A 22,823-nucleotide genomic window follows, 5' to 3' on the forward strand; every position below is an offset into this window, starting at 1 on the left:
TATCTCACAATCGTTATCTTACTCCTGCGGAATGTTCCATTCCTCACGCTTCTCCTTTACCACGCCATGTCCCAGTCTCTTGGTGGACAGAGGCATGTCACAATGCAATTAGCATGTAGAGATGTACTCTACACGTTTTCAACCACCATGCTACGAAGGCATCCTACAGCGATGCATGCACAGTATCGTCGTGTTTTTCGGAATAGCAAAAAAGCTTGTTGGATTTCATTTACAAGTTCTTTTAACAGTTCCATTCCCACTGTCACGTGGACCAACCTCTGATGGCTCTCTGCGGCCAAGATCCATTCTCCAGTTTCTGGTCTGACGGTAGCAGATGAAGCTATTGTGGACTCTATTGTGATCTCGTAATGCCTTGGGCCATCATTTTGCGGAAATTTCGAGCTTTTGTCACTGTCGCTCTCCTTTCCTCCATCGGAAACGAGCAGAGGCAGCTCAGGCAATATCCTACTCTTCTGAAAATCGAGTGTGCTACAATTCCGCCTGTACTATGAAGGAGCTAGTTCATGCTCTCACTTCATCCTGATCCTCCACCTCAGGGTCAGATCTGTTCATATTCAGATGTTGTAGCACCTTGTCTTGCAAGCAAACACTTTCTGCTTAATATGTACAACTGCATCTGGGCAGAGGACACGTTTCCCAGGCAGTGCTGTGAAGCCAGTCATACTCATTCCTAAGCCTGGTAAGGACAATCACCTTCCTTCTAGCTACCACCTCATCTTTCTCACCAGCTGTGTTTGCAAGGTGATGTAACATTTGATTCATGGCTGGCTGGTATGGTGGCTAGTCTCCTGCAGTTTGCTTATGACTGCACAGAATGGATTTCGAGTGTGCCAGTCTGCAGTTAACCATCTCGTCATTTTGCCCACCAATGTCACGAATGGTTTTCTGCAGAAATCCCAGGCTGCAGCTGTCTTTCTCGATTTGGCGAAAGCCTACGTCGCATGCAGGAAGACTGTTATCATCTGCATTCTCTACATGTGCGGCTTCCATGCCCACCTGCCCGATATCCGTGAGTGATTTTTAAAAGACAGAGTTTTCAAGGTATGTGTGGGTTCTGCCTTGTGGGACACCTTCATCCAGGAAAATGGTGTGCCTCAGGGCTCTGTCCTGAGCATCGCCCTCCTTGCTATTGCCATTAACCCTATAATGGCCTGTCCCCCCTCCAGGCACCTCCAGCTCTCTTTTTGTTTGTTTTTCCATCCATTGTATTTATCACGGGCCTGTTTCATTGAGTAGCATCTTCAGCAATGTCTCGATCATCTTTTCCCATGGGGCTTCGACAATGGTTTCGCTTTTATGCTCACAGAACAGTTGGTATGAATTTCTGGCATGCAGTTGATTTCTTCCACTGTCTTTACATCTTGACCTTGTTGCTCTTCTGTTCATTGAAACGGTGGAATACCTGGGTCTCTTGCTCGGTAGGAAAGTTTCTTGGTCCTCCCATGTCTCACCTGGAGCCCACTGTATGTGATCCCTCTGTGTTCCGTACGTCCTCAATGGTACGCCACCATCCTCGGTTTGTACTGATCCCTTGTATGTTCGAAATTAGACTACCGGTGCTTTGTTCATCCATCTGCACTTTCGGCTCTTGCTCCAGCAGCTTAACTTCACACTACCTGCAACTTTCCTGGCGGGTGTGAACCCTTGACAATCTAGGATTCGTGTGGTGGCCCACGTTCACCTTGGCCTTCATTTGCTTCCTAGGGACACTACTCCAGCCTTGCTCTATTTCAGTCAGTTTCATGACATTCATATGGAATGTCATGATAGTAACTTTGTGTACACTGGCGTTTCTCAGACTGACCATGGAGTCGGTATGACTTCATCATTGGCGATGTTTTTCAGAATCGGCTTCCAGCACAGTGCTCAGTTGGTACAGCAGAGCTCCGTGCCCTGAATCAACGCTGGAGTACATCTGGTGACACAGCCTTTACAATTATCATCTGCTCACTCTGTCAGTGCCCTTCAAAGCCACTGTGCACCATACATCGCCCATCCCATCATGCAATGGGTCCAGGAAAACTGTCCCTTGCACACTCTTGATGGAGCCACTGTGACATTTATGTGGGTTCCTGGTCATGTCGGTATGACAGGAAACATGTCTGCTGATGCTGCTGCCAAGGCTGCATTCCTCATACCTCAGCCCACTAGTTCTTACGTTCCCTCGGATGATCTGTGTGTTGCTATCTGGCAGGAGGTGGTGTCACTTCAGTATTGTCACACGTCCTCCTTTCATGGGACTAAGCTCCAGGTTTTGAAGCATCGGCTTCGACATCCTCCTCTCGACCCTCCCGCTGCAAAGAGGTCATTTTAACTATGTTGCGTATTGGGCGCTGCCTTTTTAGCCATCAGCATTTGGTAAGTGGCGCTCCCCCACCACTTTGTGCACATTCCGCCCAACTTGTAATTGTCTGCCATTTCCTAAGAGAATGCCCTTTTTATGTACCTGCTTGGATTTGCTGTCAGTTATTGGCCATTTTTTCCTTAGTGAATGACGTGCTGGCTGTCGACTGCATTATACTTTTTATCCATCATAGCAGTATGGCAAAGGCCATTTAATTTTTACTTATGGACCTCTGTTTCTCTATAATGTATTTTGTAGACATTTATCTATGTATCCGTTTTTAGCTGTCTTCTCTCCAGTCGATTGGGATTGATATGTGGTAATTTTTATCTCCTCTTTTTCTCTCTGTTTCACAGTTTTTACATGGGCGCGTATGAACCTTGTTGTTTTTACTCCCTGAAACGAAATACTAGCAAATGTGCTTGTGAACAACAAAAATTTTATTTCAAAACTTTATATTTTGGGCTACTGATTAAATATTGGACTACCCCACATGTACACTATGTGATCAAAAATATCCTGACACCCCCAAACATACATTTCTCATATTAGGTGCATTGTGCTGCCAGGTACTCCATAACAGCGACCTCAGTAGTCACTAGACATTGTGAGAGGGCAGAATGGGGTGCTCAGCGGAACTCATGGACTTCGAACTTCGTCAGGTGATACTATCACTTGTGTCATACGTCTTTACACGAGATTTCCACACTCATAAACATACCTAGGTCCACTGTTTCTGATGGGATAATGAAGTGGAAAGGTGAAGGGACACATACAGTACAGAAGCGTACAGGCCAACCTCATCTGTTGACTGACACAGACTGATGACAGTTAAAGAGGGTCATAAAGGGTAGTAGGCAGACACCTATCTAGACCATCACACAAGAATTCCAAACTGCATCAGGGTCCACTGCAAGTACTATGACAGTTAGGTGTGAAGTGAGAAAACTAGGATTTTATGGTCAAGTGGCAGGTTATAAGTGTCAGACTGTCAGCAAGAGCAGCACTGCTAGTTCCTGCTAATAATAATGCGAGTACACCATTCACTTGTTACATATTTTTAAAAGCTTCAAACAGGACCGATTCAGTAATGGATAGGAACAGTGATTGTTGTGTACAGGTGCGAGCTGAGTTGGCAACCTTTCACTCACAGCTCCAGGCCTCTTTGGCTTCCATCACACAGCTTGAGGCTGCTGCCAAGGGGTGTCACTGTGGGGGATCGAACGTGGGATTGCAAGGGATGTCGAGCACGTCCCACATGTCCTCTGATTGGTCCACTGCTGTGCCTGCCCCAGGTACTATTAGGTTGAACCCTCACCCATAGTCAAGTGGGAGATCATTCCAAAGTCCGGCAGGCAGCAAAAAACTTTTCAAGGTGCCGATTGTAGCGCCTCCCTGGTTCGTTTCACAAACAGGTTTTGGGCGTTATCTGCGGCTGATGATGTCTCTGAGCCGGACGCTGTTGTCCATCCTGTTCCAGAGGAAGCTTCTCAGTCCACAAGGTCTGGACATTGACAGAGGGCGGGTTTGCTGGTAGTTGGGAGTTCCAACGTTAGGCGCATAATGGGGCCCCTTAGGAACATGGCTGCCAAGGAGGGGAAGGAAGCCAGTGTGCATTCCATGGGGAGTCATTCCGGATGTGGGAAGGGTGCTTCTGGATCCCATAAAGAGTACAGGGTGCTGCCAACTGCAGGTGGCGGCTGATGTTGGTACCAATGACATTTGTCTCTTTGGATCGGAGCAGATTCTGTCTGGTTTCAGGCGGCTAGTGGAAATGGTGAAGACTGAGTCTTGATTCCGATATTAAGGCAGAGCTCACCATCCACATCGTTGTCGACAGAACCGACTGTGGTCATTTGGTGCAGAGCTGAGTGGAGGGTCTGAAACAGAGGCTCAGGTGGTTGTGTGACTGTATGCTGCAGATGCCTTGACTTGCACCATCGGGTGGTGGGTTTCCGAGTTCCACTTAATGGGTCAGGAGTCCAGTACACACAGGAAGCGGGTACACGGGTATTGGGGGCTGTGTGGAAAGGACTGGGTGGGTTTTTAGGTTGGAGGGTATCAGGGATCCATAGAAGGGACGTCCATCTAAAATTGGGCAGGTAAAACAAAGTGAGGTAGTTGTAGAAACGATTGGTATTGTAGTTGTAAATTGTCGTAGCTGTGTTGGGAAAGAACCAGAGCTCCAAGCCCTAATAGAAAGCATAGTTGTAGGTACAGAGAGCTGGCTAAAGCCAGAGATAAGTTCAGCCAAAATTTTTTCAAATGATGCAACAGTGTTGAGGAAGGATAGATTAAATACAGTTGGTAGTGGAGTATTTATTGCTGTCAGAGGTAGTGTACCTTGTAGCAAAATTGAAGTAGATAGTTCGTGTGAAATAGTATGGGTAGATGTTATACCTGACAATCGGACTAAACTATCAATTGGATCGTTTTACCGACCCTCGACTCAGAAGATATAGGTATTGAGTAGTTCAAAGAAAACTTGAGACTCATTTCAAATAAGTACCCCGTTCATAAAATTATAGTCGGTGGTGACTTTAATCTACCCTCAATATGCTGGAAAAATCATATGTTTAAAGCCATTGGCAGGCATCAAACTTTATCCGAAATTGTACTGAATACATTCTCAGAAAATTATTTTGAACAATTAATTCATCAGCCCACTCGAAGCGTAAATGGTTGCGAAAGCATACTTGACCTTTAGCAACAAATAATTGTCGACAAATAGTGAGTATTGTGTCGAATACAGGAATTAGCGACTACAAGGCAGTTGCTGCTAGGCTGAATACCATAACACTTACAACCATCAAACAGAAATGCAAAGTATATCTATTTAAAAAAGCTGATAAAAATACTCTTGTGTAGAAAAGTTGTGAAATGTTTTCAAAGAGATAGTATGGAGAGCCATTGAGAGATATATACCACATAAATTAATAAGTGATGGTACTTGATCCCCCATGGTACACAAAACAGCTCAGATATTTGTTGCAAAAGCAGTGAATAAAGCATGCCAAAGTAAAAAGAACGCAAAATCCCTAAGATTGGCAAAGATTTACAAAAGTTCGATATATGGCGCGTACTTAAATGTGAGATGCTTTTAATAATTTCCACAACTAAATTCTGTCTCGAAATCTGGCAGAGAACCCAAAGAGATTCTGGTCATACATAAAGCACACTAGTGGCAAGACGCAATCAATACCTTCATTGCGCGATAAGAACGGTGAAGCAGACTTACTAAACACGGTTTTCCGAAACTCCTTCACCAAAGAAGATGAAGTAAATATTCCTGAATTCCAATGAAGAACAACTGCCCAGATGAGAAACATAGTAGATATCCTCGGTGTAGTAAAACAGCTTAAATCAATAAAGGCAGGGCCTCTGGTCCTGATTGCATACCAGTCAGGTTCCTCCCAGAGTATGCTGATAAAATAGCTCCATATTTAGCAATTATATGCAACCGCTTGCTCACAGAAAACTGTACCTAAGGACTGGAAAATTGCTAAAGTCACACCAATACCGAAAAAGGGAAGTAGGAGTAATCCGTTGAATTACAGTCCTATATCACTAATGTTGATTTGCAGTAGGATTTTGGAACATATATTGTATTCAGACACTATGAAGTACCTCGAAGAAAACGATTTATTGACACACAGCACGGTTTCAGAAAATATCGTTCTTGTGAAACATAACTAGCTCTTTATACTCATGAAGTAATAAGTGCTATCGACAGGGGATGTATAAGGCTTTAGACACCATTCCTCACAAGCGTCTTCTAACCAAACTGCTTGCCTACAGAGTATCGTCTCAGTTGTGAGACTGGATTCTGATATCCTGTCAGAAAAGTCACAGTTCGTAGTAATAGATGGAAAGTCACTGGCATTCCCCAAGAAAGTTACAGCCCTCTATTGTTCCTGATCTATATTAATGACATAGGAGGCAATCTGGGTAGTAGTCTTAGATTGTTTGCAGATAATGCTGTAATTTACCTTCTTGTTAAATCATCAGATGATCAAAACAACTTGCAATATGATTTAGATAAGATATCTGTATGGTGCAAAAAGACGCAATTGACCCTGAAGAACGAAAAGTGTGAATTTATTCACAGAAATAAGCTAAATTTCGATTATGCGATAAGTCACACAAATCTGAAGGCTGTAAATTGAACTAAATAACCTACATTGGAACGAACGCATAGATACTATTGTGGGTAGAGCAAACCAGAGACTGTGATTCATTGGTGGAACACTTAGAAGGTACAACAGGTCTACTAAAGAGACTGCTTACACGACGTTTGTCCACCCTTTTCTGGAGTATTGCTGTGCGGTATGGGATCTGCATCAGGTGGGACTGACGGATGACATCGAAAAAGTACAAAGGAGGTCAGCTCGTTTTGTATTATCGTGAAATAGGGGAGATAGTGCCACAGACATGATATGCGAATTGGAGTGGCAGTCATTAAAACAAAGGCGTTTTTCGTTGCAACGGGATATTCTCATGAAATTTCAATAACCAGTTTTCTTCTCCAATTTCGAGATTCTGTTGGCACCCACCTACATAAGGAGAAGTGATCATGTCGATATAAGAGAAATGAGGGCTCGCACAGCAAAATTTAAGTGGTCGTTTTTTCCGCGTGCCATTCGAGAATGGAACGGTAGAAAGACAGCTTGAAGGTGGTTTATTGGAACCTCTGCCAGGCACTTTATTGTGAATAGCAGAGTAATCACGTAGATGTAGATAAGTCACATATCATGCCAGTGAATGCCAAACGCCGCCTCGCATGGCGTAAGGAGCGTAAACATCGGACGATTGAACAGTGGAAAAACGTTGTGTGGAGTGACGACTCATGGTACGACGATCCGATGGGGGGGCGGGGGGGGGGGGGGTACAACGAATGCCCAGAGAATGTCATCTGCCAGAGTGTGTAGTGTCAACAGTAACATTCGGAGGTGGTAGTGTTGTGTTGTGGTCGTGTTTTTCATGGAGAGGGCTTTCACCACTTGTTTTGCGTGGTACTATTACAGCACAAACCTACATTGATGATTTAAGCACCTTCTTGCTTCGCACTGTTGAAGAGCAATTCGGGAATGATGATTTTGTCTTTCGACACAATCGAGCACCTGTTCATTATGCACAGCCTGTGGCGGAGTGGTTACACAACAATAACATCCCTGTAATGGACTGGCCTGCACAGAGTGGAAGGTGTTATCATGGCTAAGGGTAAGTGAACGCCATATTGAATTCCAGTATTATTGATGGAGAGCGCCATGAACTTGTAAGTCATTTTCAGCAAGGTCTCTGGATACTTCTGATCACATAGTGTATCTTTACTTTTGTTTTGATGCCATGCAGCTGGAGTCTCTGTAAAAGTCTTCGCCTCTTAGGTAGTTTCTCACAAGCTTGAGGTCATGTTCATATCACTGCCCACATTTTGTCACTATATGCGAAATGTGGGACCCAACTACTGGAACAAGTAGTGAGTTCCTACATTATGAAATACTTTAAAGAAAATGATCTATTGACACATAATCAGCGGAGATTCTGAATGTCTTTGTGAAAGATGACTGGTTTCATATTCACATGTAGTGATGAATGCTAGTGATAGCGTATCTCAACTTGATACCATAATTTTAGATTTTTAGAAGGCTGTTAACATCATTTGTCATAAGTAGGTTCCAGTCAAATTATGTGCCTTCATTTTTGTCACAGTCATGGCACTAGATTCCTGATTTTCTGTCAGTAAGGTCACAATTCATAGGAACTGATAGAAGTCTTGTAATGGGACTGAAGTAATTAGTTGGTTCCCCAAGGAAGAGTTATAGGGCATCTTTCGTTCCTAATTTTCATAAATAACATAGGAGACAATCTGAGTAGCTGTCTTTGTTTAAGATGTTTATTTTCTAGTAAACTCATCAGATGAAGACAAATTCAAAATGATTTAGACAAGATACCTATATGGTGGAAAAATAGAAAATTACCTAAACAGTAAAAAAGTGTGGTCCCCTACATGAGTACTAAAAAAACTCAAATTATGACTGCACGAAATTCGCACAAATTTAAAGACTTTCAGCTTGACAAAATATGTGTGCACTATATGCATTATAACCATAATATGCAAAGTCTTGGGAAGAAGGCAAACCAAAGATCACATTTCATTGGCAGAGATTTAGGAGGAGCAACATTTGTGGAGGACTGCTTACACTGTCCTCATGATGGGAACGCTCAAAGAATGGCAGCAAGCTTTGTTTTATCACAAAGTATGGGAGCTGGAAATGATATGTTAGCTGGGGTGGCAATCAAAACAGTTTTTATTTGTAGCATGATCTCTTCCTATTATTTCAATCACCAACTTCCTCTTCCAAATTCCAAAGTATGATAAGAGAATAAAGAGCTTGCACATAAAGATAGTGTTCGTATTTCCCCCACATCGTTGTTGAGAGTAGAAGAGTAGAGAAACAGTCTGGAAGCGGTTGTATGAACTTTTGTCAAACACTTCCGTGAATTGCAGACGTGTCATTGAGATGCATATTTAGATGTAGAAGCACTTAAGCTACATGCTTGCTGCACCATTGGTCAAGGACTAGTTATTAGCATGTCCATAATGCTGTCGCATGGCTCAAATTAACCAGTGTCCATTTGAGCTGCTCTTCATAGTGTATGTTCCATAGCCGGCCGCGGTGGTCTCGCGGTTCTAGGTGCGCAGTCAGGAACCGTGCGACTGCTACGGTCGCAGGTTCGAATCCTGCCTCGGGCATGGATGTGTGTGATGTCCTTAGGTTTGTTAGGTTTAAGTAGTTCTAAGTTCTAGGGGACTGATGACCACAGCAGTTGAGTCCTATAGTGCTCAGAGCCAGCTGTGACTCATTGATACTGTAGTAGTGGCATCGTACATTTTTTGTGAAGTGTAAAGTGTTACATTGTGAACATTTACTGCAAGTTGCCGATCTTAACACTAAAAAATCTGATGAAGATGTGACTACTTGCGCAACACTTTTCTTTTATAGATTGACAAAATGCAAACTATGTTTTATTTGTAGTAGATAAAAACCCTCAAGCAACAAAGAAATTAGAAATTCCTAAACACGTGTTTTGTTCAGTACACGCTGCATTTCGGATCCTGTGGTCCATCTTCAGGTGTAATTCGTCTTAATACACATTTTATTTGTTCTATTGAATGAGGGAAAATGCATAATCCCGTCACAAAAAGGTCTGATGTTAGGTTACAAATTCGTAAGTCAGATGTGGAATATACGTGCGAAATAGTGGTAAAGATGAATGGTGTACATTTATCAAATAATCCAAGGAAAGCGTTTTTAACATTTTAGTAACGGCATAAGAGGTTTCCTCCATCGTTTTCAAGCAAATAATTTCATTCAAGAGACACCTTCACAAACACATGTTTGCGAACACTTCAGACGTTTTTGTACATGGTTTGGTTAAAGATGCATTTTTCATGGTGCTAAAGATTTAATTATTAAACAATTGGCACATACAGGAAATAACTTCAGAACAGATATTTAAAATTATAGAAATAACTGTGGCTTCCGAAATATTTTCATTTAACATTGATTCTGGTTTTGTGATTTTGTGGAGGTGTATCTCCAGTTCTGGCAGATCTGGGGTCTTACTATTGGCTTCATTGTGTAATACTATCAAATTTTTCTAGATTGTTAATGACATGGTTCATTTCCAACATATTTGTGCAATGACTGATTCTTCAAATTGGTTAAGCCTTGAAAGCATTTACATGTTCTTGAAAACGTGTTTTGAAGTTTTTGCTTGTTCTCCGTACATAGTTGGCAGGACAACTGGGGCATGATACTTCATACACTCTACTGTTGTTGTATGTTTGTATATTTGAATTTATGTTTAGGATGTGTAAGTTAAGTAATTTATTATTAGTTGAGAATGAAACTTACATTTGTTTTTTTAAAGGTTAGCTATTTTTTTGTGAGATTGGGCCCAGGTATGGGATACTGGTGAATATTTTCTCTTCTTTCATAGTGTCGACATTCATTGTCTTGGTTTTGTATGTTTGTCTGTCTGAATTGTTAATTGTTGTGACTGTGTAGTCATTGCTTATGGCAGTGCTCTTTATTGTAACTATCTCATTCTTGAGAATGTTCACCTTTAGATCAAGAGTGTGTAGCATGGATCTAAATATAGCATGTTTCTGTGTGATAGGATGACGTGATGAGTTGTCTGTTACTTCTGTGTATGTGTGTTTTCTGTGTATGCTGAACTTAAGTTTTTGTTTATGGTTGGTGATTTTAAGAACCAGGAAATTCATGCATTTGTTGTCCTCATGTTCTGTTGTGAATTTCACGTTTATGTGGAAAGAATTGAATACTGCTAGTAGTTCCTCAACCTCATTTTTTGTTCCATGAAATAGAAGCAAGGTATCATCAACTTATCTCCAGTAATATCTTATTTTACTTTTGAATCTATAGTTTCCATTAAAGAACTTTCTTTCCAGATGATTGAGAATTGTCTGCAAGAGCACTTGATAGGCTACTGCCCATGGCAATACCCTGATTCTGTTGGTGAACTTTCCCATTGAATGTTCAGTAATTGTAAGACAATATTAAATGCAATGTGTCCTTGAATTCTGATATTTCTACAATTTACAATTTTTTATGTGTTATTAAGTTTTCAAAAACTACATCTATTGTTTCTTCAGTTGGTACTTTCGTAAATAGGTTAGTTACATCAAAAGAGGCAAAATTTTAGTTGCTAATCCCTTTGTGTTCTTAAATGACTGTTTTATCAAAGGTATAGTACTGCTTCAGAATTTTGTTCAGTAATTGGGAGAGACTGAAAGCACTGAATTAACAGTAGACCTCAGTGGAACTTGGGATTTATGGGTCTTAGGTTGAGCTCTGTCTTTGGGCTGTGGGATTCATTAAAATGAAAGTTTTTGCTGCTTTTTCGGTGAAGAAGAAATTGAATTTATTAACCATTTTTCTGATTTTGTTTTGCAATTTCAGTTGGATCTTGCTTGAGCTCTGTTATGTTATTTTCAGAAAAGAAACTTTGTTTTAGTGATGTATTCATCTTTGTTCACAATTACTACAAAATTGCTTTTGTCAGCTTTCAGACTCATGGCATTGTTGTTATATGGTTTCGTGTTTATGCTGTTTAATAGCTTTCTCTCCTGATAAACTGTTTTGTGGATTTCGTTATGGTTAGTTATGCTTTCCTGAATAACTTTATTTATGTTGTGTGCTAGGACAGTCTGTTCAGTTTTATTAAGATCAGCTAAATCAGTTGGTTTTTTAGTGTATATGATATGTTTTAGATTATTAGTACTTAATCTAGGTTCTACGTTGTGCTTTAGCCCTTCCTTAAGTAGACGTTGTTCTTTTTCATGAAGGTGATAGCAGTTTGGTTCACGACTCTTTATGAAACTGTTTTGTTGGATGGTTGGTTGTCCTGCTGCTGATTTAGTTTTAGCTACATGGCTTCTAATTTCTTTTGGTGCCTGTGTGTGATTTCGGTTCGCATTTTATTTACAGGTCTTTCTACATACTCCTCTTAGTTCTAATGGTGTAATGTATTAGCTAATTTTAAATACATGGTGCAACAGCATATAACAATATCTTCTTTCTTTTTGTACTGAGATTTGACTTGAGACTTCATCTACATTATCTTACATTTCCTCTTGGCAATCTTCACTTTGACATAATTAGTACGAAAGTCACACGCTATACATTCTTTGATGAACTTAATACTAGCATTGGCTTTCACGAACTTTATTTTGTAATTACTGTATGAGTATACTGCTTTCAGTGCCTGGCTGGTCAAGTTAATTTTACCCATATTTTGCAGCTCCAAACGTGTTATGCTTTATTTGTCCTCATGAATGAGATTAATGGCATATTCCTGTAATGAAAAGGTTTGATGTTAGGTTCCGAATTTCGTAAGCCACACGTGGAAAAATGTGCAAAATAGTGGAAAAGATGAATAGTGTAGACTTATCCAAATAATCCAAGAAAAGCGTTTTTAACCCTTTGGTAACAGCATTTGTTTTCTGTTCTATCGTTTTCAAGCATAGCATTTCATTGAAGAGGCACTCCACAAACACATGTTTGTGAACACTTCACAGATGTTTTGTACATGGTGAGATCAAAGATGCATTTTCATAGTGCTAAAGATATAATTATTAAACAATTGACATGTGCAGGAAATAACTTTAGAATAGATCTTCAAAATTACAGAAGTAACTGTGGCTTGCGAAATCTTTTTGTTCATTTAACATCAACTCTGGTTTCTTGAATTGGTGGAGGTGTATCTCCAGTTGTTCTGACAGATCTAGGGTCTTACTATTGGCTTTATTATGTAATACTACCAAATGGTTTTCTAGATTGTTGATGACATGGTTCGTTTCCAACATATATGTGCAATGACTGATTTTTGAAAGTGGCTTTGCCTGAAAGAATTTACATCTTCTTGAAAATGGGTTTTTAAGTTTCTGCTTGTTTTCCATACATAGTAGGCAGGACAACTGAGTCTCATGATACTTTGTACACTCAACTGTTTTTGTGTGTTTGCGTATTTGATTTTATGTTATGGATGAGTAAGTTTCCTAATTTAATATTAGTTAAGAATGAAACTGTTACATTTGTTTTTTCCACTATTTCGCACATATTTTCCGCGTCTGGCGCACAAAATTGCTATCCTAACATCAAACCTTTTTGTGACAGGAATATGCATTTCATCTCATTCAAGAGAAGAAATAAATCATGTATTAAGATGAATTACACCAGAAGATGGATCCACAGGTTTCATATGTATAATGTACTGAATAAAACATGATAAATTATGACTGAAGGCGTTTTCTAATTAATATCTGGAGAGGATTGAGTGCAGTCACATTTGAAGCTGCTGAATATGGATAAAATTAAATTGAATTTACCCAGCCAGGCACTAAAAGCAGTATACTCATACAGGAATCACAAACCAGTGCTAGGGTTAAGTTCACCGACGAATGTCAGCGTATGATTTTCGTCCCAATTATGTCAAACTGAAGACCAAAAACAAGCCTGCTGCAGCCTATTTCCCGAAAGAAATGTGAGACAATGTGGATGAAGTCACCAGTACAATCTCAGTATATGAAGAGCGAAGGTATTGTTGAGTGCTGGTATAACATGTATTTACAATTAGCTAATACACAACACCCATTAGAACTAAAAGCTGCTGATGAGTATGTAGAAAGTATTGTAAACAAAATGCAAACTGAAATGACACACAGGTGCCAAAGGAAATTAGAAGCCATGCAGCTAAAACTGCATCAGCAGCAGGACAACCAACCATCCAACAAAACACTTTTATGAAAGAGTCATTAACCAAACTGGTATCATCTTCAGTGAAAAAGAACATCTACTCAAGGGAGGGCTAAAGCCCAACGTAGAACCCAGATTAAGTACTACTAACCTAAAGCACCTCATTATACACACTAAAAAGCAGCTGATTTAGCTGATCTTAATAACACTGAACAGACTGTCCTAGCACACAACATAAATCAAGTTATTCAGGAAAGCATAAATAACCATAATGAAATCCCCAAAACAGTTTATCAGGAGAGAAAGTTATTAAACAGCATAAACATGAAACTCAGTAACACCAATGCCACGTTTCTGAAAGCTGACAGAAGCAATTATGTAGTAATTATGAACAAAGATGAATAAATCACTAAAACATCAAGTTTCATTTTTGAAAATATTATAACAGAGCTCAAGCAAGATCTGACTCTGAAATTCCAAAACAAAATCAGAAAAATGATTGATAAATGCAATTTCCTCTTCACAGAACAAGAATCAAAAACATGCCTTTTAATGAATATCACGGCTCCAAGACTGATAGCTCAACCTAAGACCTGCAAACCTTAAGTTCCATTGAGGCCTATTGTTAATTCTGGGAATACACCTGCTTAAGAGTCTCCCAATTACTGAACAAAATTCTGAAGCAGTACTATACATTTGATGAATCATTCTCATTTAAGAACACAAAGGGATTAGCAACTAAAATTAGACATAAATATTCCTACAGTCGCTATTTTTGCCTCTTTTGATGTAACTAACCTATTTACAAAAGTACCAACTGAAGAAGCAATAGACATAATTTTTGAAAACTTAATAACACGTAAAAAATTGTAAATTGTAGAAATATCAGAATTCAAGGACACATTGCATTTAATATTGTCTTACAATTACTGAACATTCAATGGGAAAGTTCACCAACAGAATTAGGGTCTTGCCATAGGCAGTAGCCTATCAAGTGCTCTTGCAGACATAATTCTCAATCATCTGGAAAGTAAGTTCTTTAATGGAATCTATAGATTCAAAAGTAAAATAAGATATTACTGGAGATAAGTTGATGATAACTTCCTTCTATTTCATGGACCAAAAAATGAGGTTGAGGAACTACTAGCAGTATTCAATTCTTTCCACATAAACGTGAAATTCACAATAGAACATAAGGACAACAAATGTATGAATTTCCTGCATATGAAAATCACCAACCATCAACAAAAACATAAGTTTAGCACACACAGATGTAACACTGGACAACTCATCATTTCATCCCACCACACACACACACACACCACATTTAGATCCATGGTATACCGAGTACACTACCTTGCCCTAGAAGGAAACACCATTAAGAATGAGATAGTTACAATAAACAGCATTGCCATCAGCAATGGCTACACAACCGAAGCTATCGACAATTTAGACAAGACAAATACACAGAACCAAGACAATGAATGTCAACACTATGAAAGAAGAGAAAATATTCGCTGGTATCCCATACCTGTTTCCCATCTCACAAAAAATTGCTAACCTTTTCAAGGAAACAAATGTAAGTTTCATTTTCAACTAATAATAAATTAGGAAACCTACTCATCCATAACATAAAATGAAATATGCAAACAAACAACAGTAGCGTGTACCAGGTATCACGCCCCCAGTTGCCCTGCCTACTATGTAAGGAAAACAAGCAGGAACTTTAAAACCCGATTTCAAGAAGATCTAAATGCTTTCAGGCTCAACCAATTTGAAGAATCAGTCATTGCAAAAATATGTTGGAAATGAACCATCTCATCAACAATCTAGAAAACCATTTGGTAGTATTACATAATGAAGCCAATAGTAAGACCCTAGATCTGTCAGAACAACTGGAGATACACCTCCACGAAATCAAAAAACCAGATTTGATGTTAAATGAAAAAACAGATATCGCAAGCAACAGTTTCTTTTGTAATTTTAAATATCTGTTCTAAAGTTACTTTGTGCAAATGTAAATTTTTTCCTGCATATGTCAATTGTTTAATAATTATAGCACTATGATAAATGCATCTTGGTCCACACCATGTAAAAAAATCAGCGAAGTATTTACAAACATTGTTTGCGGATGTGCCTCTTGAATGAAATGATATGCTTGAAAACGATGGAGAAGAAAACTTATGCTATTACTAAAGCGTTACAAACGCTTTTCGTAGATTATTTGGTAAGTTTGCACTATTCATCTTTTCCACTATATTGCACATTTTTCCGTATGTGGCCTACAAAACTCGGAACGTAACATCAAAACTTTTCATGACAGGAATATGCATTCAGTCTCTTTCAAGAGGACAAATAAACCATGGATTAAGACGACATACACCTGAAGATAGACCCACGGGGTCGGAAATGCATCGTGTATTGAATAAAAGGCGATAAATTGTGACGAAATGCGTATTAGATACATACCTCGAGTGTATTGAGTAGTCACGTTTGAAGCTGCAAAAATCGATAAAATTAAACAGAAATTCCTAGCTTTATGATTGAATGATTAAACTGTGCCACACTGATTTTTCTCTGGTGGTGTTTTTTTTTCTGCCTTAACACAGCATAATATAAACACGAGAACTAAATGGGAACAGCCTTGTGTTGCTCTGGGATAAGAATGTTTTATCCTACGACAAGTGCAGATTTAATGTTCTGAACAAAATGAGTTTGTAAGTACTACCATTTTTCCTTGCATTTGGGCTAAATTATGTGCTTACTCCGAGTGACAGACAGAAAAATGAGTGAATTACATCTTAAACAGTTTGTAGGCTTATGTTTATTTCAAGATTTAAACCAATCAACCACACTATAATGAAGGCACAGTATTCTGGATCAATAAATAGAGGTAAATTTCATATTCAGGAGATGAGCACTGGATGAAAACGTCATGTACCATCAAGATTAATGTAAAATATTTGTTATTTTGTAAGAAATGGAACCTTTAATATGCTTATAAATTAGACCATTTATAAAAAATATAGGCAAAAATCTATGCAAAAAGAATTTTTATCCACATGTTAAGCACAGGAAGAACAGTAAATGGATGTGCATTTAAATGTAATCATAAAAGTTCAGTATTGAAAATTTGTTAGTTTGTCATTACAGAAACCCACATGATCTCCTGGAAGTCAGGAACTGCAGTCACTGGCAACTGGCATGGCAAGTCATGTGGAAATGCCTGTATGTGGACTGGTTACACTTTGTAATTGCCACCATGTGTCAGGAAAGAATTACCTCCATTGGTATAATGAATGGGAAACACCACCTGGATCACCATTTTCAAAATTATTGAGATGTTTTGATCTGACCAGCAGATCATTTTCAGATCTAACTTGGGAAAAGTAAAAATGAGGCCTAACAACACAAGTTAAGAGTGTGACACTACAAATAATACAAACAGCAGTACTGCAAATAACGTAAATATTTCTTATACTCTTTCATGTCCTCAGGTGTAGTTTGTTAGTAATGACAGGAATGAACATAAAACTATGAAAACAGTACAGAAGATGAATGTGAAAAAGTTACTTAGTCATGTGATGTATATACACATCAGTGCCCAGAACATTAATACTGTCAAGAAGAATTTTATAAAGAGAAAGTATGTTGATTGTGTACAACGGATTATGTGATTCTTCCTTTCGTTCTTCTCCCATCGTGTGTTAGGTGATTTCACCTCTGCTGGTCAACATGTTCTAGCAGTCCCTTCTGTCGTCTTTACCTCTTTCTTGTCCCTTGTGGTTTGTAGAGAAGTATTAGTTTTGGAAGTTGTTTTCAGGCATTCTATCTACATGTTCCCACAATCTGTTTCTATTTCTTGTGCATTGAATCAACTTGCAATTCATTCATAACGTCTTCATTTCTGGACATATGTTCCCTGCTTGTATCCATATGATTCAATGATAATTCAAGAAAATGAAGAGAATCTACAGAAAGATGTCTATCATCTTGAGTTGTTGGCTTCTGAATGTCACATGAAAATCTCCATTAATAAATTAAGTGTTAAGGTAGTCAAGGGAAAATCTATCAGATGAAAAATTGTTGCAAATAATGTAATACTGGAGCAGGTAACTCACTTCCAATGTCCTGGTTGTGGAATAAGATGAGATTTTTGCAGTGATACTGATAACAAGATTATGAAATTTGAAACAATGTGTCTCCAGTGATAAAGATTAAACCACACATGTGAGAAAAACACTTCCTGTGAATTGTATGTTCTTGTGTGTGTTTATATATTTAGTGAGATAGAAATTGTACTGTTCACATGCATATCAGATTTATATTGTTCTGATGATGCTTCATTTCTTAAAACACATCTGGAAGAACTTACAATTTGCAGAATAAGGGAGTCTTACTTGAAAACCCCCCCCATGAACCATGGACCTCGCCGTTGGTGGGGAGGCTTGCGTGCCTCAGCGATACAGATGGCTGTACCGTAGGTGCAACCACAACGGAGGGGTATCTGTTGAGAGGCCAGACAAACATGTGGTTCCTGAAGAGGGGCAGCAGCCTTTTCAGTAGTTGCAGGGGCAACAGTCTGGATGGTTGACTGATCTGGCCTTGTAACATTAACCAAAACGGCCTTGCTGTGCTGGTACTGCGAATGGCTGAAAGCAAGGGGAAACTACAGCCATAATTTTTCCCGAGGACATGCAGCTTTACTGTATGATTAAATGATTATGGCGTCCTCTTGGGTAAAATATTCCGGAGGTAAAATAGTTCCCCATTCAGATCTCCGGGCGGGGACTACTCAAGAGGAAGTCGTTTTCAGGAGAAAGAAAACTGGCGTTCCACGGATCGGAGCGTGGAATGTCAGATCCCTTAATCGGGCAGGTAGGTTAGAAAATTTAAAAAGGGAAATGGATAGGTTAAAGTTAGATATAGTGGGAATTAGTGAAGTTCGGTGGCAGGAGGAACAAGACTTTAGGTCAGGTAATTACAGGGTTATGAATACAAAATCAAATAGGGGTAATGCAGTAGGTTTAATAATGAATAAAAAAATAGGAGTGCGGGTTAGCTACTACAAACAGCATAGTGAACGCATTATTGTGGCCAAGGTAGACACGAAGCCCATGCCTACTACAGTAGTACAAGTGTATATGCCAACTAGCTCTGCAGATGATGAAGAAATTGATGAAATGTATGACGAGATAAAAGAAATTATTCAGGTAGTGAAGGGAGACGAAAATTTAATAGTCATGGGTGACTGGAATTCGTCAGTAGCAAAAGGGAGAGAAGGAAACATAGTAGGTGAATATGGATTGGGGGGAAGAAATGAAAGAGGAAGCCGCCTTGTAGAATTTTGCACAGAGCATAACTTAATCATAGCTAACACTTGGTTCAAAAATCATAAAAGAAGGTTGTATACCTGGCAGAATCCTGGAGATACTAAAAGGTATCAGATAGATTATATAATGGTAAGACAGAGATTTAGGAACCAGGTTTTAAATTGTAAGACATTTCCAGGGGCAGATGTGGATTCTGACCACAATCTATTGGTTATGAACTGCAGATTGAAACTGAAGAAACTGCAAAAAGGTGGGAATTTAACGAGATGGGACCTGGATAAACTGAAAAAACCAGAGGTTGTAGAGAGTTTCAGGGAGAGCATAAGGGAACAATTGACAGGAATGGGGGAAAGAAATACAGTAGAAGAAGAATGGGCAGCTCTGAGGGATGAAGTGGTGAAGGCAGCAGAGGATCAAGTAGGTAAAAAGATGAAGGCTAGTAGAAATCCTTGGGTAACAGAAGAAATATTGAATTTAATTGATGAAAGGAGAAAATATAAAAATGCAGTAAATGAAGCAGGCAAAAAGGAATACAAATGTCTCAAAAATGAGATCGACAGGAAGTGCAAAATGGCTAAGCAGGGATGTAGAGGCTTATCTCACTAGGGGTAAGATAGATACTGCCTACAGGAAAATTAAAGAGACCTTTGGAGGTAAGAGAACCACTTGTATGAACATCAAGAGCTCAGATGGCAACCCAGTTCTAAGCAAAGAAGGGAAGGCAGAAAGGTGGAAGGAGTATATAGAGGGTTTATACAAGGGCGATGTACTTGTGGACAATATTATGGAAATGGAAGAGGATGTAGATGAAGATGAAATGGGAGATAAGATACTGCGTGAAGAGTTTGACAGAGCACTGAAAGACCTGAGTAGAAACAAGGCCCCGGGAGTAGACAACATTCCATTACAACTACTGATGGCCTTGGGAGAACCAGTCATGACAAAACTCTACCATCTGGTGAGCACGATGTATGAGACAGGAGAAATACTCCGACTTCAAGAAGAATATAGTAATTCCAATCCCAAAGAAAGCAGGTATTGACAGATGTGAAAATTACCGAACTATCAGTTTAATAAGTCACAGCTGCAAAATACTAACGCGAATTCTTTACAGGCGAATGGAAAAACTGGTAGAAGTGGACCTCGGGGAAGATCAGTTTGGATTCCGTAGAAATGTTGGAACACGTGAGGCAATACTAACCTTACGACTTATCTTAGAAGAAAGATTAAGAAAAGGCAAACCTACGTTTCTAGCATTTGTAGCTTAGAGAAAGCTTTTGACAATGTTAACTGGAATACTCTCTTTCAAATTCTGAAGGTGGCATGGGTAAAATACAGGGAGCAAAAGGCTATTTACAATTTGTACAGAAACCAGATGGCAGTTATGAGTGTCTTGGGGCATGAAAGGGAAGCAGTGGTAGGGAAAGGAGTGAGACAGGGTTGTAGCCTGTCCCCGATGTTATTCAATCTGTATATTGAGCAAGCAGTAAAGGAAACAAAAGAAAAATTCGGAGTAGGAATTAAAATCCATGGACAAGAAATAAAAACTTTGAGGTTCGCCGATGACATTTTAATTCTGTCAGAGACAGCAAAGGACTTGGAAGAGCAGTTGAACGAAATGGATGGTGTCTTGAAGGGAGGATATAAGATGAACATCAACAAAAGCAAAACGAGGATAATGGAATGTAGTCAAATTAAATCGGGTGATGCTGAGGGGATTAGATTAAGAAATGAGGCACTTAAAGTAGTAAAGGAGTTTTGCTATTTAGGGAGTAAAATAACTGATGATGGTCGAAGTAGAGAGGATATAAAATGTAGACTGGCAATGGCAAGGAAATCGTTTCTGAAGAAGAGAAATTTGTTAACATCCAGTATAGATTTAAGTATCAGGAAGTCGTTTCTGAAAGTATTTGTATGGAGTGTAGCCATGTATGGAAGTGAAACATGGACGATAACCAGTTTGGACAAGAAGAGAATAGAAGCTTTCGAAATGTGGTGCTACAGAAGAATGCTGAAGATAAGGTGGGTAGATCACGTAACTAATGAGAAGTTAGTGAATAGGATTGGGGAGAAGAGAAGTTTGTGGCACAACTTGACTAGAGGAAGGGATCGGTTGGTAGGACATGTTTTGAGGCATCAAGGGATCACAAATTTAGCATTGGAGGGCAGCGTGGAGGGTAAAAATCGTAGAGGGAGACCAAGAGATGAATACACTAAGCAGATTCAGAAGGATGTAGGTTGCAGTAGGTACTTGGAGATGAAGAAGCTTGCACAGGATAGAGTAGCATGGAGAGCTGCATCAAACCAGTCTCAGGACTGAAGACCGCAGCAACAACAACAACTTAAAAATCTGATTTAAGTAAGAAACAGAATCTGGTTATAAAATCAGCCATGTTTTAGAAAATTATTATACTATGTATTCTTATAGTTGAAAGATAACAGTGAGGGGGAACAGAATGGCCACAGGGGTGTACCACATGCCACGGAAGGTTGTGTGCCAAGTGATACACTTGTGTGTTTACGCAGACCAGTCTGCACCAACCACCATCTTTCCATTGCTGGCACACATGAAAAAACATTCACATTGATGGGAGTAGTGAGCCACTGGAGATTGTACGTTTACTGGGGAACATTGTCATAAATATAAATTGTAATATTTCTGACACTAAATGTCACTGGGTTTTCTCTTTTGATGCTAGTCAATTGTCAGAATGAGCGTTACTACAAAGGGCCTTTGATTCTAAAGCATTATGTCAGGGTAAAAATACTAAATAAATTAATGTTTCTCTCCTAACAACATGTGGGCAGGGTGGGTTCTTTCTTGTCTCGGGTCTGTGGTAGAATGAAACAGCATTTTTACATAAGATAACTTTTATTGAAAGTTTTGTACTACTGTTTGCTTACTGGATGTTCTGGCTCGGAGAGCGGCAGCTGTGTCGTTTGTGAAGCCTTCTGCTGTGGCAGCAGCGGCGTGTGATTACGCGTGGTGGTGTGTATCTCGTGTCGCCGTCTTGCCCAGTTGACTAGAGACGCGCAACGCGAGGTGGCCCATTTAATTATTGAGAATGAAGTCGTGCATCAGAGGCTAATACCTTGGATGTGGCGTCCCAGTGTTTCTCTTCTCTAAGCGGCCGCGTATGTTGTGCATCGGCCAGCGGAGCGGGGGAAGGCCAGTGTCCCGGACTCGAACAACGGACTCCCGCTTGCCAGTCTTCGGCTGTCAGATCTTCATCCCAGATCACAGGTGCCTGCTGATGTGAGGCCGTCTGCTTCCCGTCCTCACGAGTCACCTGGGTACGTAAAAATCAGACTTCAAATACCTTTTAACCCCTGTCTTCTGGCGCCGAGGCTGCTGCTTGCCATTCTATTGCAGCAGCGGACTTGGTGCGTCTGTGTACGATGTAGTCTCTTCTTGCATGACTGTCTTCAGCACAGAAACTGACTAGAAACTACTGCTACTCTCTTTGTCGAGTCCACTGTGTCTCACGTATTAATTCACATCACTTCACTGGAGGTGAACGACTTCACGGTCATTGCCTCTTTGGTCACGTTGAAAAGCTTCTGGAAGAATCTTCTTAACGTCGGTCATCGGCTCTTGGAATATAGGCGGGGGTCTTTGCTCACATGTGACAACTGAGAAACACCTGAGCCAGTCGGGCGATGCCCTGACGGCTGAATCGACAGCTTCCACTTATGTTGGGAGGGTGATGGCTTCTGAACTTGCTGACTTCATGGTCATTGTCTCTTCTGATCTGCCCGCTGTTTGCCAGTATGTAACTCTCTAAACTATACCAAGTTTTTCATTTATTTTCTAATTTCTACTTCACTTTGATTTCACTAATT

General features: G+C 39.8%; 1 protein-coding gene across 3 annotated transcripts in view; it reads left to right on the forward strand.

The window, feature by feature from the left end:
• Positions 1-22,823, forward strand: part of LOC124720079 (zinc finger protein 70-like) — a 128,906-nt gene that overhangs the window by 59,326 nt on the left and 46,757 nt on the right. Inside the window, exon 4 of one of the 3 annotated variants that reach the window (XM_047245353.1) lies at positions 13,069-13,166. The exons of the other annotated variants lie outside the window; for them this stretch is intronic. Within the exon in view, the coding sequence (XP_047101309.1) occupies positions 13,069-13,104 (36 nt within the window). The 3' untranslated portion in view covers positions 13,105-13,166. Of the gene's footprint in view, positions 1-13,068; positions 13,167-22,823 lie in introns of those variants that run through there. 3 annotated transcript variants of the gene reach the window in all.

The sequence above is a fragment of the Schistocerca piceifrons genome, chromosome 11 (genome assembly GCF_021461385.2).
Source record: "Schistocerca piceifrons isolate TAMUIC-IGC-003096 chromosome 11, iqSchPice1.1, whole genome shotgun sequence".
In the NCBI taxonomy this organism is placed as follows: Eukaryota; Metazoa; Arthropoda; class Insecta; order Orthoptera; family Acrididae; genus Schistocerca; species Schistocerca piceifrons.